This window comes from Gossypium arboreum, chromosome 5 (assembly GCF_025698485.1).
Source record: "Gossypium arboreum isolate Shixiya-1 chromosome 5, ASM2569848v2, whole genome shotgun sequence".
In the NCBI taxonomy this organism is placed as follows: Eukaryota; Viridiplantae; Streptophyta; class Magnoliopsida; order Malvales; family Malvaceae; genus Gossypium; species Gossypium arboreum.
This window is the reverse complement of record NC_069074.1, coordinates 7,401,058-7,418,203: the sequence shown is the minus strand read 5'-3', so window position 1 is coordinate 7,418,203 and position 17,146 is coordinate 7,401,058. Positions and strand designations below refer to the sequence as shown.

General features: G+C 30.1%; 1 protein-coding gene across 1 annotated transcript; it reads right to left on the bottom strand.

Moving 5' to 3' along the window:
• Positions 1–12,754: 12,754 nt before the first annotated feature.
• On the bottom strand, positions 12,755–15,357 carry LOC108451512 (exocyst complex component EXO70H1). Its single transcript, XM_017749195.2, has one exon. The coding sequence runs from the start codon at positions 14,882–14,884 to the stop codon at positions 13,016–13,018; it is 1,869 nt and encodes a 622-aa protein (XP_017604684.2). The 5' UTR covers positions 14,885–15,357; the 3' UTR covers positions 12,755–13,015.
• Between the last annotated feature and the right edge of the window lie 1,789 nt (positions 15,358–17,146).

Sequence of the window (17,146 nt, the reverse complement as noted above, 5' to 3'; positions counted from 1 at the left end):
ATCTGTAATCTCTGGTAATGCTGCGTAACCCGGTTCCAGCGAGGGATACGGGTTGAGGGTGTTACATTTCTCATGCTGACATATGATATGTAAAAACCCAATTTTTAATGGTGTCGGAAAAAGATGATTTCAAGATCACATTTTCATAAATCGAGTCTGTAAATATTAAATAAAAAATAATATTTACGAAGTTAATATATAGGTGAATTAAATTTTGGATAATCAATTTAGTCAAAATTATGGTTAATTAGGGTCCAAGGACTAAATTCTAAAGTCCAATTGCTATAAATTTTTTATTTAGAATAAAGCTTGAGGACTTAAATGACAATTATATCAAGGACTAAAATGATATTTAAACCAATGTTTTCAATTAGACGGGTATTGATGGATTATTAAGATTAAATTATAAATTAAATTAAGTTTAATTAATGAATAAATAATGGTTAAGTAAGCTTAATTTTTTATTATATAAAGAAAACACTAGTGGTGGTTGTAATCTTCCTCCCCAAAAACCACCAAAATATTTGAAAGAAAGACTCAAAGGAAAGCTTCAAAAATCGTAAACTTTGGCCAACAAATTGGTAAGTTCAATTAAGTATTTTTCGTGTAATTTTTACGTTTTTGAGATTACGAGAGTTTGATTTAGCTAGTCCATATACCAATTTTCAAAATTGTTAAAGTTTTAGAAAGTTGTCATTGTTAAGAAATGGATGAATTTTGTGTTAAATTGGTAGAAGTTAAACTTAGTTTAAGAAAAGGACTAGATTGTAAAAATTAATTGATTGTTTTGAATGTTAGGAACTACATTGAATAAAATGTAAAATTGTTAGTAGGAATAAGAAATAGGAGATTCTTAATGAGTAATTGTAAATTAGATTTCAGTCTGAAGCTTTATATTGAAAATTATGTTAGTCCCAGTTTTAGGGACTAAATTGAATAATTTGAAATATGTATGACTTTGAAATTGAATGTGACTTTGATGGAGTTTGATATTGTATTATTTTTAAACTTTTACTCGTAGTTAAAAATGACGCAGGATCGTCGAAAGGGAGAGGAAATGCAAGAGTTGACAATGAGTGATGTGAGCTTTTGGTTTTTATCTCTATGGCCCGAGACTAATCTAATTACTACATATTCATGACATTTTGGCTTATATAATATTGAGGTGAGTTATTAATGGTTTTTGAATTGAAATGCTATGGTTGAAATTGAATATCGAAACAGAAACTTAATTGAATAATTTAGAAAGTTGTATGACTTAACTGAGATAGAAAATTGGTATGAAATTGAGCTGAATCATGTTATATTTTATGATGAAATGATGATTTGATGTTGAGTTGAGAATGATGGGATGTGAATGAAACTATGTGATGAAATTGGAAAATGATTATCCTATTAACTGTACAAGTATGTACTTCGACTTAGTCGATGATGCATTTACGTGCCTATAACACCCTAAAAATTTCTACAGTAAGATATTATCCTTAATATAGTAAAATAAGGAAATAAAGTGACAAGAAGAGAAAAAATTGAGTTATGTCACTGGGAAGTATATTATGATATACTGATTTAAGAAATGATTAAATTGTAAAAGTGAGAAAAGTTTTGTGGCCCAAGAGTAAATACTCAAAATTTAAGGGATTAAAATGTAAATATGAAAATTTGAAGGACTAATTGTGAAAATATTTTAAGGGTGGAATGATCTAGAAACCAATGAAAATTGATGAATTAGGACCAAATTGAATAGGTGAAGAATTATGAGGGACTAAATTGTAATTTTACCAAATTAAGTGATGAATCAATAATGGAATTTTAAAAGATCACTAAGGGAAAAATGGTCAATTGAAAGAGAGAGAAATCTAGAGACAATGATGATGTTGGAGATATTTTAGATAAATTAAATAAATAAATATTAGTTTATTAATACTTTAAATTGATTTTTAAATGATATTTTATTATTTTATTATTATTTTATTTAGTATATATAAGGAAAGAAAGATGAAGAATCATCATCTTTTCTTTCCCATGCAAACCAACGTGAGAGAGAGGAAGAAGAAAAGAAGTTTTCTTTCTTTACAATTTGATCCTTCCACAAAAAATTCACCATTTTCACCTAGAAATCAAAAGAATTTCCATAGCTACTAAGAGAGAAAAATGTTAAGGAGACCATGAGGAGTTAGAATATCAAGTTGGATTCAAGAAATAGAAGCTGGAGGAGAGAGAAAATCAAGTTAAAGATTAGTATCAATAGAACAAGGTAAGTACATCAAGATTTCAATATGTTTTTAAGTTTGTTATTATTGACAAAGCATGAAAATAATGTAATAGTAGAGTTTTCTTACATAAGGTCCTATATTCTTGATATGTTAGTGAAGAAAAAATAAGAGAAAGTGATGAGAAATGGTGTAGAAAAAGAAAATAAGGGTGTTATAACATGGTAATTAATATCTTGCACTAAAACAGTTTTGGACAGCAGCAGTAGTCTAACTTTGAAAAATCATAAAAAATTGTAGAAATATAATTATAGGATGAATAAAATATGAAATTAAAAAATTTAAGTCTAGTTTCTTATAGAAGAAATTATGTAAGCAATGGAATTGTAAATCATGAGATATGATGAATTTTGTGAGACAATGTCAGAATGATTTCGGGTTCCCCTATTCTGACTTTGTAAAATCATAAAAAATTGGATAAAAATAATTATGGGCTTAAATTTATATATTTAGAATCCTGAATGAGTCTATTTTCAATATAAACAAATGGGAACATCATTCGAATTCTGTATGAGAAGATAATTAATTTTTAGTGAAGAAGGGTCACAACTGTCAGACAGCAGAATAAGGGTGACTTTAAAAAATAAACTGTACTTATTGGATAAACCAAAAATTCTAAAAATTTTATGGAAATAATATATATGAGTCTAGTTTCAGGTAAAATTAGCAGATCTTAATTTGGAGTTCTATATCTCCAGATATAAATAATTTATTGATTATGATGCAGATAGACAGCTTGAATATTCATAAAAGTAAATAATAAAATTATAGATAATGTTACTTACAAGTGTGTATATATATTAAGGATGTGGAATGGAGAGGAGGAGGAGGAAAAATATGTATGAATATTCATCTAGCATGGCTAATTTGCATATTTTAGGCTCATGGACTAAATTGAATAAAAGTAAAATTTTATGGGCAATTTTGTAAAAATGTCAGAAATGACCAAATTGCATGAAATGGATTATTTTATTATTTAAATTATAAAATTGAATAAAATTATTAATTTAGTTCAAGATCGGGGGAAAACATGTTTTAGGGATTAAATTGAAAAGAGTTGAAATTATGGAAAATTCTGATATTTTATAGAATTCATGGACTGTTATCAATATGTATGAGAATAATAGCTGGAAATAAGAATTAAATTGCAAGAATTTTATTTTCCTGACCCTAAGGATGAAATCGTCATTAATTAAAAGTTTAGGTGCAAAATGGTAATATTGCCTAGAGCATTAATTAAATGTATTAGAATATGAAATGAATGAAAATGATGATCAAATTTATTTATAAAGATCCGGACAACTCAAATACGAGACTTGATCGTGGAAAAGAAAAGATATCGGATTAATGAAATTATAAAAACAAACAAGCAATGAGGTAAGTTTGTGTAACTTGAATTGTATTTTTAAATACTTGAAATATGTGGTTATGTGTTGAAAATATGATTTGAATGTTCAATTCATGATAATTGATGAAATATTGATAATACTCGATATAAATTGAAAATAAATCCCAGTTGAATGGAATGGAATTCGATGGATCATTGGAAAAGGAATTGACGATAAAAAGGATCTAGCCCGGACGGGTGATCCTATTCTGATATAGCCCTCCCGAAGAATACGTATAAAATGGATTTAGCCCGGATGGGTAATCCGAATTAGGGTCTGAGTTTAGCCTGGACTGGTAATTCAGATCCAAGCTCGTTAGAGTAATTGTCGTTGCAGGGGATTTAACTTGGACTAGTAATCCCAACAATACTCTATGAGTTTATATTACAGGGGATTTAGACCATAGTTGAAAGATACCATGGCAACATGATATGAAATGTGTAAGACCATGGTTGAAAGATACCATGGCAACATGATATGAAATGTGTAAGACCATGGTTGAAAGATACCATGGCAATAGGATATCAAATGTGTAAGACCATGGTTGAAAGATACCATGGCAACATGATATGAAATGTGTAAGACCATGGTTGAAAGATACCATGGCAACAGGATATAAAATGTGTAAGACCATGGTTGAAAGATACCATGGCACTGTAACATGAAATGAACAAGACCATGGTTGAAAGATACCATGGCAACCTGATAGAAAATGAGTAAGACCATAGTTGAAAGACACTATGGCATCATGTCAAAGATAAATAAGACCGTGGATGGGAGACGCGATGACATCTATTGAACAATTGATATTCAGGTAATATGTATCATATGACGAATGGTTATATGAAATGGTTGTGTGAATTGTTTACAAGAACTGGTCATATAGAAATGTATGTACAAAATAGTTGTATGAAATAATTATGAAGATAGATAAACGAAATAAGAATAAGTACATGGAATATAATTTATATTAAGTTTGATATAAACTTTACCGGAACAAATATACATAAAATAAATGGAAATAATGGAGCATGAAATATTGATATAATGAAATGATGGATATATACTTATGAAGAAACAGTAAGAGAATAATATGTTTCATGACATGTACATATATGATTATCTTTGATATGTTGATACAATGAAATTATGTAAGTAAAGGCAATTATTAAACTCAAGCATGACATGTCAAGAAAATAAGTATATCAATGTTGAATTTATATGAAATATGTGCAAGTATACTAACAATGATGGTGTTTGACGCTTAGGCAAGTGTCAAGCTATTGATTGAATGGTAACATGTTTAATTATAAGAAGCATTGAAATGGTAAGTACTTAGATGAAAATATTTAAGATTTTGCGAAATTTTTTATGATCCCGATTTAATTCCGGTTGGTTTTTAATGTATGTTTGGGGCTTCAAGGGCCCAATAGAGAGACGTTATGATTATTTTCAAAATATGAATAATAAATGACTCAGAATTATCTAAAAATGTTCAATAAACTCCGGTAATGCCTCGTACCTATTCCGGCAATGGATATGGATAGGGGGTGTTACAGTGCCAATATATTTTCTTCAGTGCATTTGATGATGCACTTACGTGCCAATATGATTGCTTCGGTTTAATCGATGATGCACTATGTGTGCCAATATCTTTCCTTCAGTTATCTGATGATGCACTGCATTGAGATGCAAATCGACTAATTTGTCTTGAAATCCGAGTCAAGTCAATAGGATTATATAAACATGATTTGGCTAGGCTATATGGTAGATTGAAATGAAATGTAAATTGATTTGATATAATTTCTCACATATGAATTGTGATATTTGATAACATGTGAATGACTATGCGAAGTGGCTAGAAACGAGCCCTAGAGGTCAACTGAGTATTTATGAGCCAATAGACTAGAAAATGATTAAATTGATGAGATGAAATTAAATATATAAATTGATGAATGTGTATATATATATATATATATATATATATTCATAAATGGTGATATAAAATGATCAACGAAGTGAAATATGTGGAAAATGGTTAGATAGGTGTTAGGAAGTAAGATATGAAATTGATCATTAGGTTTATATTACAATTTGGTATACAAATTAGGTGAACAATAGACTTTAATTGATTATTTTCATTTGAATAACATTTATGTTATATTGACTTGAATTATAGAAATAACGTTGAGCTTTATCGCTTAGCATAGGTTTGTTTTTCCTTGCGTAGGTTAGGTCCCAATTGAGATCCTAAGCATTGACTTTAGCATCCATTCAAGATCCTAAACTCAATAATGTTTGTATAGATTCTCTTTGTTGGTTATATGGCATGTACCTAGGTTACGTTGGTTTTGATATTTTGCTATGTTTCGAGGATACTAAATTTGAAAGTTTAGTACAATAGACATAATTACATGGAAGTAAAAATTATATAAAGTTTATTTTGTGGTTTAGTATTGTATAAAATATGTATTTGCAAATGGTACTTGTGGATAGGAAGTATGTTTGAAGCCATAAATGAATTAGGCTAGTTGATAAACTTATATGTAATTTAGCATTAGTGTATAGTTGATTAAAGTATTATTATTTCAGGTAAACTGCATTATTTGGATAAAAGTATGGTATGTTTATGCACATAAGTTCATTTGGATATTTGCAGGTTGAAATTCAATTAGGAATTGGAGAAATAGTATGTGACATCGTGATGTCAAATATATGTCGTTACGATGAGAAATGTCCTATAATGTCATGGGGTGACGAGAGACGCCATCATCTCGACAAGGCTAAAATAGTATGCCACGGCATGATGAGAGACTCCATCTTCTTGACGAGGCCAAAACAGTATGTCATGATGCTACGAGGAACCCCTTCATGTTGCAGTGTCAACCCTATAAATTGAATTCTTTACAATTCAGTCCTAATTGATCTTGGGTTAGCATTAGAGCTTTCATAAGCTCGTATAAGATTCGAGAACGATTATTTATCGTATTACTTGCTTATATTACTCGTATTTGCATGTATAATGATAGGAACTGTATTTAATTTGGTCATAGTTACTTTGGCAAAAAATGTGACACCTAGTAGCTCAGACTTGGTGATCAGATCGGGTATGGGGTGTTACATGACACACACCTATCGTGCTTTTTTTATATTTTATAAAAGTAGTTAATTTTCAGTTTTGGTCTTTCTAATATACTTAAATTTAAATTTTAATCCTTATAATTTAATTCCTAACAGAATTTAGTCTGAACCGATCGAAATGTTACATGGTTATATATAATTTGAAAGTAAGTTTATAAATAAAAAAAGTAGAGAGGTTAAATTCTTAAAAATAAAAGTAAGTGGACTAAATTCCAAATTTACGAAATGTAGAGACTTAGAGTTATGGTTGTTTGAACCGGTTGAAATATCAGTCCGAAGAGAGACATTAGACCAATTGACCCACAAACCAATATGGACTAGTTAAACCAAGTAAAAAAAACGATTGAACTGATTTTTTATTTTCAAATATTTTTATTATTTTTTAATGATTTATTAAATTAAACCATACGAATAAGTGGTAGGATCAATTTAACCATTAATTCGATTCTAAAAATCTTACTTAATAAATAAATAATCAACTTAACACGAATATTCATATATCTCTTAATTGTTTGTAACTTGTATACGTGGATGTGTTGATTGAGTAATAGAATTCGCAGCTAGTAGTTGGCGTTGATGGCAAAATGTCCGTGATTCTAAAACGGGGCATGCAATGAATGTTTCACATGCATTTTCTTTTCCCTATTGTGCCAACCCTACGCTAGTCGGTGATCCCTATTAATTTCCCAACTTTTTCATTTCTTTGGTACATAAAAATCCCATAGATTGATTGTTTTGATTTTGAACTTCACCCCAATCAAAATGTACGTTTCAATAATTATGATTCGTTGCGTTAAAAATATCAATAAAATAATAAAATTGCTATTTATGGAATTTGAATCCGATCTTTGCAAAAAAGAGTTACCAAGCAAGCTCAACCAATTGAGACAATTCTGTTTGTTCATTTAAAAAACTTTGTTTTAATTTCAAATTATACTTAAAATTTGCTGACACTTAATATTAAAAATTTCAAATGGATTTTTAGAATGAAAGGTGAGATATAGAATTTTAAAAGATTAATCTAACGTGACTTCACTACAACAAGCTATAGAAAATAGGGAAAAGAAAAATCTATTATTAAGATTTAATTAACTTTCAACTAGAAAAATCCGTTCCAAAGAGTTGGAATAAAAAATTGTTAATTGTACTAAAATATGTTTATCATTTTAAATAATTGTAATTTAAACTCAAATAATTTTATTGGCAACCATAGTATAAAGTTTTAATAAGTATAAAAAAAAGTGTTAGTTATTTTTTAAATTTAATTATAGAAAATTATTGTCTAAAATACCAATGATAACATTAAAATAATCGTCATTTAAAATAAAGAAGACATTGATTTTACTTTTAGGCAACGATCACATAGCGTTGTAATAATTGTAAAAAATGTTACATTTCCTTTCATATAAATGTTGTGTTGCATAAAACACTAATAGCAACATTAGACTAAATCATTATTTAAAAAGTAAAAACGTTGTGTTGTTTTTAAGCAACAACAGCATAATGTTGCAATAACTATAAAAATATTGTATTCTTTTTAAATAAATGTTACATTTAACAATAAATATTATTATCTAACATCACATTATTAAAAAAAAAAGAAAGAAAGAAAGAAGCATTACTTTTAAGTTTAGGTCACAACTACATTAACAACCATCGTTGCATAAACTTTAATACAATGAAATTGTCCAGTTTAAGCAACAATTTACGAGCTTTACATAAAGTAATTTTTGTTGTACATTTTAAGAATGATGAACTCTAAAATAAATGGCTTCTTTTATTTATGACTCGTAATTTTTAAAAAACTATCATTATTAATAATTTTCCTAATTAATGATAAAAATAAATCAGAAGAGTCAAAACATTTAACTCAAAAGTGAATGCACATGTAATATACTCAAGCAATTACATTTGCAAATTATTATTATTTTAATTCACACAATCATCTTAAAATAACAATTAAAAATAAACTTCGAATTTCCCTATTTTTCAGTTTCGTAAGTGAGGTGTTTTATGGCCACTATTTGTATGGTTTGATGGACCTAGCGAAGGAAAAACCGGCTATATCAAGGCAGGGACAAAGAGCAGAGGTCCATAGCCCTGAGACGTAGGTACACGGTCCATCAGCTGAGCTTTGGACTAACCTTTCTCCTACCTAAGCTAGCCTTATAACTTTAGGGATATGGGTTGAATTGGAATAAATGCTAAACAATCACTTTGCTTTTCAGTTTATTTATTTCATTTGTATATGAGTGTAATATTACCATTTTAGTTTTTATTTTTTTATATAATATATAAAATTATTTATAGCCTTTCCTCAACCATTAAATAAGAGGATAATGTATATTCAAACTCACGTTCTCTTATAATACAATAATACCAACTAAACTACAACTCAATCAACTACTTTTCAATTTTCTAATTCTTACATGTTGATGATTAAATAATATTTTCTTATTTTATTTTATGCTAGTAATAGTTTATTAACTTATTCTCCTCTGCTCTCAAAATTCTTGCCATGTTACAAGCATGTACTAATTTATTATTCTTATTTAAATCAATCTAAAACCTATTTTATCAATTATATTGGTGGGTTGAGATGTAGATGTTATCATTCTCCTAAGAAGTCGTGAATCACACTGACATAAGTTGTCCGTTACGGTTTGATTTACTTGAACTTTTATTTTGTCAATGCATGAACAACACTTAAACTTAGTTTAATAGAAAAGATAAAATAATAATGATGATGAAAATTTTGCTAATCTAACGTTAAGTTGCAAAATTAGTTTAATAAATTCATCATTATTCATTTCCATGCTTTCATTATTTTTCATCGGGGGCACGAAAATTAAAAAAAATTTACAAATTAGGTATTGTTGTTAACAATTGTTTTAATTTTAGTTATCCAACAAAATTAGTGATCAACATGAAAATTTATTAAAGTTAAGTTATTATAATGAGTGTACAATAACATTGAGTTAATAAAATGACATAACCAAAAATTTATTAAAATTAGGTGACTAAAATAAAAATAGTTATTAATTGCAATACCCAATTTACATTTTTTTTATGCTTAAAATGAAAACTTATAAAAATTAAGTAACCAACTATATAATTTTTCCTAAAAATAAGCATCAACATATTTATAATATCAAGTTTAACATTTATAACATTTTTAGGGTAACTTTTCTTTTTCTCATTTTCATGTATCGTGATCTGTACAACTATATATAACATGAAAGCCCTAAGTGCTTCCTTTCATGACAGTTGTCCGTTCCTATTTTCTGACATGAAAAGATTATGGTCAAATTTCATCTTTAATCCCTTTACCTTTTTAAGATTATATTAGAATGGTTAATTTCAATTATGATATTTATATTTAACTCAAAATAGAAACCAAATATTTATACTTTAGTTTCAACATAATTTGAGACCTCAATTCTTAAAATGTCATTAGTTAATCTAAATACTTTTATTCCAATTAAAAGTTGATGTGAATTTTTAAGGATTGTTAACGCCGTTAAAGTTCTCTAGTAAATTTATGTCCATTATAGCATTGTTTTTTTTTTTTTATATGGATATCACGTGGGTATCTTTTTAATTCCAAAATGTCACAATAGTAAATTTAGCAAAAGAATTATAACAGTGTTAACAAATGAACTTAAATTTTTAATTTTAAAAATTAAAGGGGCTAAATTCTTAAAAAAAGTATAGAGATTAAATTCTAAATATACAATGGCATAATATTTTTTTTTGGATAAATGGTGATTTTATTATCCAAAGAAGTATAATTCTACTACATTAAAACATCAAAAACCTAAAAACAACAATAACTCCTATGCAAACTACTCTAGTATATTCCAAACTGTAAATAATTGAAAATTAACTACAACAACTCTATCATGCTTTTACCACTAAGTCGAATTGCAACTAATTCCTTTATAGAATACAAGATTCCACTCTCATTCCTTTGCTACCCCCTAAATTAACTTCTGTTACGTTCTTCCCAAATCAAGTACACATACACACTCCAAGCAGTCCTCAGTATAATTGTAATGAGAGCCTTGCCTTTAAGCTTTCTATAAGCCTACTGTAATTCCCTTTGCCAATCCATGATCTCTCTGTCAATCCTGCATAATCCAAAAATAGATTTCCATATGCTTCTTGAGCATCAGCATTCAAATAAAAGATTATTCCTGGTCTCTAGCTCACTATTACATCACTTGCATTGCCCATCATTGATAATACCCAACTGAAAAAGCTTGTCTTTTGTTCGAATTCTTTCCAAAATGACTATCCAGGTAACAGCTGCATGTTTTGGGATATGTACTGGGAACCAAATCAGTTTATGCCATTGTACTTTGCACCTTATCTGGATTAGAAAACATGCTTTACTTACTGAAGCCTTATTTGGATTAGAAAACATGCTTTGAAATTGAGTTGCTTCAGCTCTCATCTTGAAAAGCTTCCTGAAATACCAACTCATCTTACTTCTGCATTCAAATTGCCAAAAATTTGCATCTTAAATGATGTAATGTAACACCTCACACTCGACTTGGTCGCCGAATCCAAACATGTGATGTCACATTACATTGACGAAGTAACTCGGGATAATCCATTTTGTAATCATAAAATTTGAAACATAACATATTCAATCAATTTAATCATCAATCAGACTCGCAAATATTCATTTGTAATGATTAAGTTTCAATTTAACTGCTATACAAAATTAAGAAAGGTCAAATGTAGAGTTAAGACTCGAATTTAAACTCAAATGTCAAATTTTGAATTCATGTCTAATCTTTACAATAATTAGTTGCCAATCCTTTTCAGTTAACTTCATAGTCACTAAAGGGAAACCCAAATATCTAACAGGCAGCCTCCCTAACTTAAACCCAGATATTCTCTAAATATGTTCTAATTCTATGGGCTGAATACTAGTGGCAAACAGTTCACTGTTTGTTGCATTCAACTTCAAACCAGAAAGCAAATAAAATTGTGATAACGCACTCTGAATTCCAATGATAAAATCCAAAATTCTCTTACAAAAAATCAATAAGTCATTTGCAAAACATAAATGAATCATCCCAATCTTATGACATTTAGGATGAAAATTAAAAAATTCCTTTTGCCACAACAACATCAAGAATCTTGGAGAGGATATTCACAAATGAGGAGATTCATGGTCCTGATGGATACTTCTTCTTCAAAGTTGCTTGCTCTATTATTGATAAGGATTCCATTGAAGCTATGGGGCACGTTTTCTCTACTTCAATCATGCTTCTTGCTTTTATTGCTATTATAATTATTTTTGAGTATAAAAACTTTGAATATATTATAATTTTTAAAATTTTATTTTATAATTTAATTAAAAATAAATAATTAACGATTGAAATCATACTAGCAATAATAACTGAGCCTATTATTTAAATAATCAAGCTTAGTCTTCAAGTATAAAAGACCTCAAGAATTGTCAATTTGGTCGGTGGGACAAAAATGTATAAACCAAGTATATATAATTTTCCTTAAAAAAATTGTATAATTTTGCCAAATCCAATGTTTTGCATAAAATTAATCTATAAGCTTCGTGCAAGCTCTTACCCATCCCCCAATGCAAAGCAACAAGCACGTGACTCGTTTTAGCTTTTACCCAAAGATCAATATCAATATCAGAAGTTTATAAATTCATATATACACTAGTTTTTTTTTTTTTTAAGAAAATATATACAGTAATATTAGATAAACATAGTTTGTGTATATATACTAATGAATCATCATAAATAAATTAGAATGTATTTCCCCAAAACATTTAAATTAAATATATTTAACCAACATTTACAAAAATTAAAACAAAAGTAAGTTCAATCAATCATATTGGAAATGAATCAGAATGATTACATAGAATCATTTATTTGGCATTTAGCTCTTGAAAAGTTTCATATAACATCTATATTTTATAAATCCATATGCTCATTCTGTTTTCCTTCAATTCAAAGCCATATCGCCCATTGGAATTGGATCTACCACACATCACAAAAACCAAGCACATAAAAATAAATATAAAATCGGCTGTATTAGATTAATATTTTCTATATACACGTGTCAATCGGATTCAATACAAAGCTTGTTTGTCTTCATATTATCCACAAAAATCCAGGTGCCTGTATATGCCAATGTGGCCGGCGATTCTTTCCACGCCCAAATAGGATCGGCTCAACGACTCCTGCCACCGCGGCTTGAACTTGACGAAACACTCCCTGAACTTCCGCTTCCATTGAGCAGATCCGACCAGTAGTTTCCCAAATCATCAGGGGTATATCTGACAAGTGACTCAACCCACATTTCTTTCCTAAGGTGCATTCCTCCGTACGTCTCGTAAAACTCCTTGTAGATCGGTACTATCCGTCTCGCCAACGAGATTTTGATATCATCTCGGAGTCCCGGGTCGGGTACGACCCAAGATGTTTGTTTCGTATAGGTTTCTTCAAACGCCAAATTAAAATTTCTGAAATGGTCTTTCACTTGATCGACTGGGATCTCAGCCGTTGGATTTTCAGGCAGTGAAGCGAGCACTTTGCTCCATCCCATTCTCTCGTAATTCGAACAGTACTGTTTCACTTTTAGTTCGTGCTTCGTCACCCATTCGTCACCGAGAAGAATCTTCAAGTTCGATTGTCGAACTTTCCCGACGACGTACTGGAGATTATTGGCTAAGAACAAATAAGAAAGCGAGACGTCTTTGTACATCGCGGCTTTCCCGTCGAGTTTGCAAAGCATGAGGAGGATAAGCCAAGCTAACCGGACTGAAACCGGCGATGAAATGCTTTCCTCGTTGTCGGGGCTGCCGAAGAATGGCTCTGGTAAAGGTGATGGAATCGTTAACGGCCAATCTGCGACGATGTCGGAAAGAACCTCGGTGTAATCGGCTAGGAAAGAGATGTAATTCATGACGTAGCGTGTCAGAGGGTGGATCCCACCGCCGGGAACCGTCGATTTGGATGGTTCCTTTTGAATTGCCGTTTCGAAGCTCGTTAACATGGTTCTAACGGCGTCTCCGAGCTTGATTAAGGAGTTTACGGCGGTTGATCGTAGGGTTGAGGTTGATTCGGAGTTGAACATTGATTCAACCTCGGGCCAAAGATTGGAAACCGCTTCATATAAATCCAAGAAACGGAACATTTTCTCTGGTGTTTTCTTGCACTTGGCTACATTTTCCGGGAACTCAAACAGAGCTAATGCTCCTTCTTTCGAAATTTCTGCGAAACAAGATTCCCCCATAGCAGGGGCAATGGAAAACACTTGATCGCTGAGGATTCTCTCTCCGGGAAACAGCGTTTTAACAGCCACTTTAACAGCATGTAACCAATTCCTGATTTTAACCTCCAAAACTTCCCAATCCATCTTCTGAACTTTCTGTAAGTTCAACGTCCTGTCAACTCCGAGACCGTGAAGAGCTTCATCGACGAACGATTTCCGAATAATTTTATAAATTTTGATACATTCCTTGGCGTACCCAGCTTTTATCATGGCCTCTGCAATGGCTCTTAAATCCTCCACTGGAGCTAACGACACTCTCTGGGCTCCTGGGATTGAGTCATTCTCGTCCCTTGACTCGTTCTCAGACTCATCTTCTTCCAAGTCTGAAAAACTGGACCTGGAAGCCGATGGTCTAGAGGATGACGAGTGAGCAGAAAAGGATTCTGGGTCAAGATAAAACCGGAAAGACTTAAAAATCTGGTAAAACTCCTTCTCGAGCCGTTTCATGGCGGTTTGCATAAGTGCTTGAGCTCGGACAAGCTTTTCGGAACTTGCTTGGTGTGAAACCAGGTACTGCATAGCTTTTTGCAGACCCTTAACGGAAGACAAATACTGTTTCGACTCTTCCCTGTTCTCATCGGAGAAAAGGGAAGCGTTGCTAGAGGAGGAGTGGTTGTCGGAAGGGGAGTCCCATTTGGTGATGATTAATTCGGCAGCTTCGATGTTTTCTTCCATTAAAGACTCGGAAAAAGTAAGGTGAAGTGGAGAAGCTGGTGGAGTCATCCTGGTAGGAGAAGGTGATGATTTGAAGAAGATGGCCTTCATCTCTTCTCTTTGCGTACAATACAAACCAGCCCTTCTTCCAAACAAAGATCAATAGATGGAGTTCAAAATTAGGATGTTTGTTTTTGCAGAAAAGTGACGATGGGAACAGAGTATATGGGTATTAGGGGGGTAATATAGAGCGCGAGCTGTAGGAAGGAAAGTGCCAAGATATGAGGGTTGCAAGGGCGGTTTTGAACCTGGGGGGATCAGAAGGTGAAACTGAGAAGGCGGCGATGAGTTAAGCATTGGACGCGGTGGAAAATGACATGTTAGAATTTGAATTGCTCGCTTTTCTTGTATTCTGAAATTTGATGCGTTTAAGAGGATGATAATGACCCATTCTTCCGTTTAAATATTTTTAGCTGAGAATCGTAGAATAAGCCAATAGTTTCCAGAGTTGAGGGGACTCAAGATCTTCGGATCTCTAGACAAAGGCTATTTTTCTTATTCATTTATTTGAAGTTACGAATTTAAGGAGTTATAAAGCTCTGAAACCCGCGTAGGACTAACCTGTTAGCATCTAACTGGAATTCTCGTTGAAGATAGTCAAACATTTAAATCCAATCGATTTAATATTGGAATTGGTAACTTTCTTCTTCAGCTAATTAGAAATAAGATTTATCGAATGACATATTTGATTACTAGTTTAATAGAAATGTTAAGATATTATTAGCCTTTATTTTTCACATTTATTTTCACCTTTAAAAAAAAAAACTCTACTATGAATCTATAAAAATTAATTTTGTCATGAGAAATTTTAATCGAACTCATTTATCATTGAATATTTTTATACTCTTCATTTATTTCCAATTTACTTATGTAAAATAATTTCTTATGCAACTTTATATTAATTGAAATATGTTACTTAATAAATTTATTCAGAGTGTGACATAATTATCACTAATTTACATTCTAAAAGCATGACATAATTATCACAAACGATATAGTTTACAATTATATTGATACAATATTAATATTTATCCATTTCGCAATGTTAATATTTGTAAATAAAGATCTTAATAAATTTGTTTATTTAAAATTTTAAAAATATTCACTAATTAATTTCCATCATGGATGATTTAATTCATTAGTAATAATGTTTTATTTCAATAATTTTACCTAATAAAAAATAAAGTAATATAAATAAATAAATACTTAAAAATAAAATATGTTATATTTTTATTTATTATTTTATACATTTCAATTAATAGCTAAATTTTATCATAATTAAATCAGTTATTACAAATAGCTCTCAACTATCGACCAATTGAAAGTTTTTACATGAGATTCTTTACTCAGTCGTACCGCATTGCTTGTTCATCCACTTTTCTTTTTCCTTCTTTTGAAAATCTACATCGAATTTACCTGTCTTCTATTACTAATTCTTGATGAGTTGCAATGAAATGAATGCCATTTATTTAATTATATTTATCTTGTTCTTTTCTGGGTAGTAACTACTAGTAAAGGTCTAGAAGATAGAATTGATTGGTATTTTGTTTTGAATGACTCCAAGGCAGAGGTTTTGTTTTCACTAATAAGAATACCAATTAATTTTGAAAGTTTCAATTTCATTTACGGGGCCATGAAATTCAATTAACATTTCTTTTCCATTACTTTTTTTTTTTTATTAAATCAAAGAAACAAATACCCCCATTATCTCGTATATTATGGGATTATATTGGATGCTTCGTTAGTATGCATTCTCTATCTATCACAATTCGTTACATTAATAATGAGTAAAATAAGAAAAAGTTGAAGAATTTTTAATAATACTTAAAAATAATTTAAACCGATAATACTAAATTATTTGTATATTTTAATAATTGATAATGTGATATTACTTTATTAGTAATTTAAATTTATATATTTTAGGATTATTTTAATATAAGTTATTCGTATATTTTATTCCTAAATATTAATTATAATCTCCTTTATAATCTTCTCATCTTCCTCTTTGTGTTTCAACACAAAACATATAATAATTTCAATCAATCAAAATTATCATGACCAAACCTTAAAATCAATTAAAATTTGAAGGCTTATGTATTGTTGATGCATAAAATATAAAGGTATTTATATGTCAAGTAGGGTCTAAGCATGATATTAACATATTTTATATTTATTCAAGTCCAATTTGACCTAAAATCTATACTTAAAATTTTGCCCAAATCCACTCATATTTGTAAAATACTAACCCAAATTAATTTTAGACTCACCCATATTGTTTTTGATTTTTAAATATTTATATTGTTTTATTTTAAT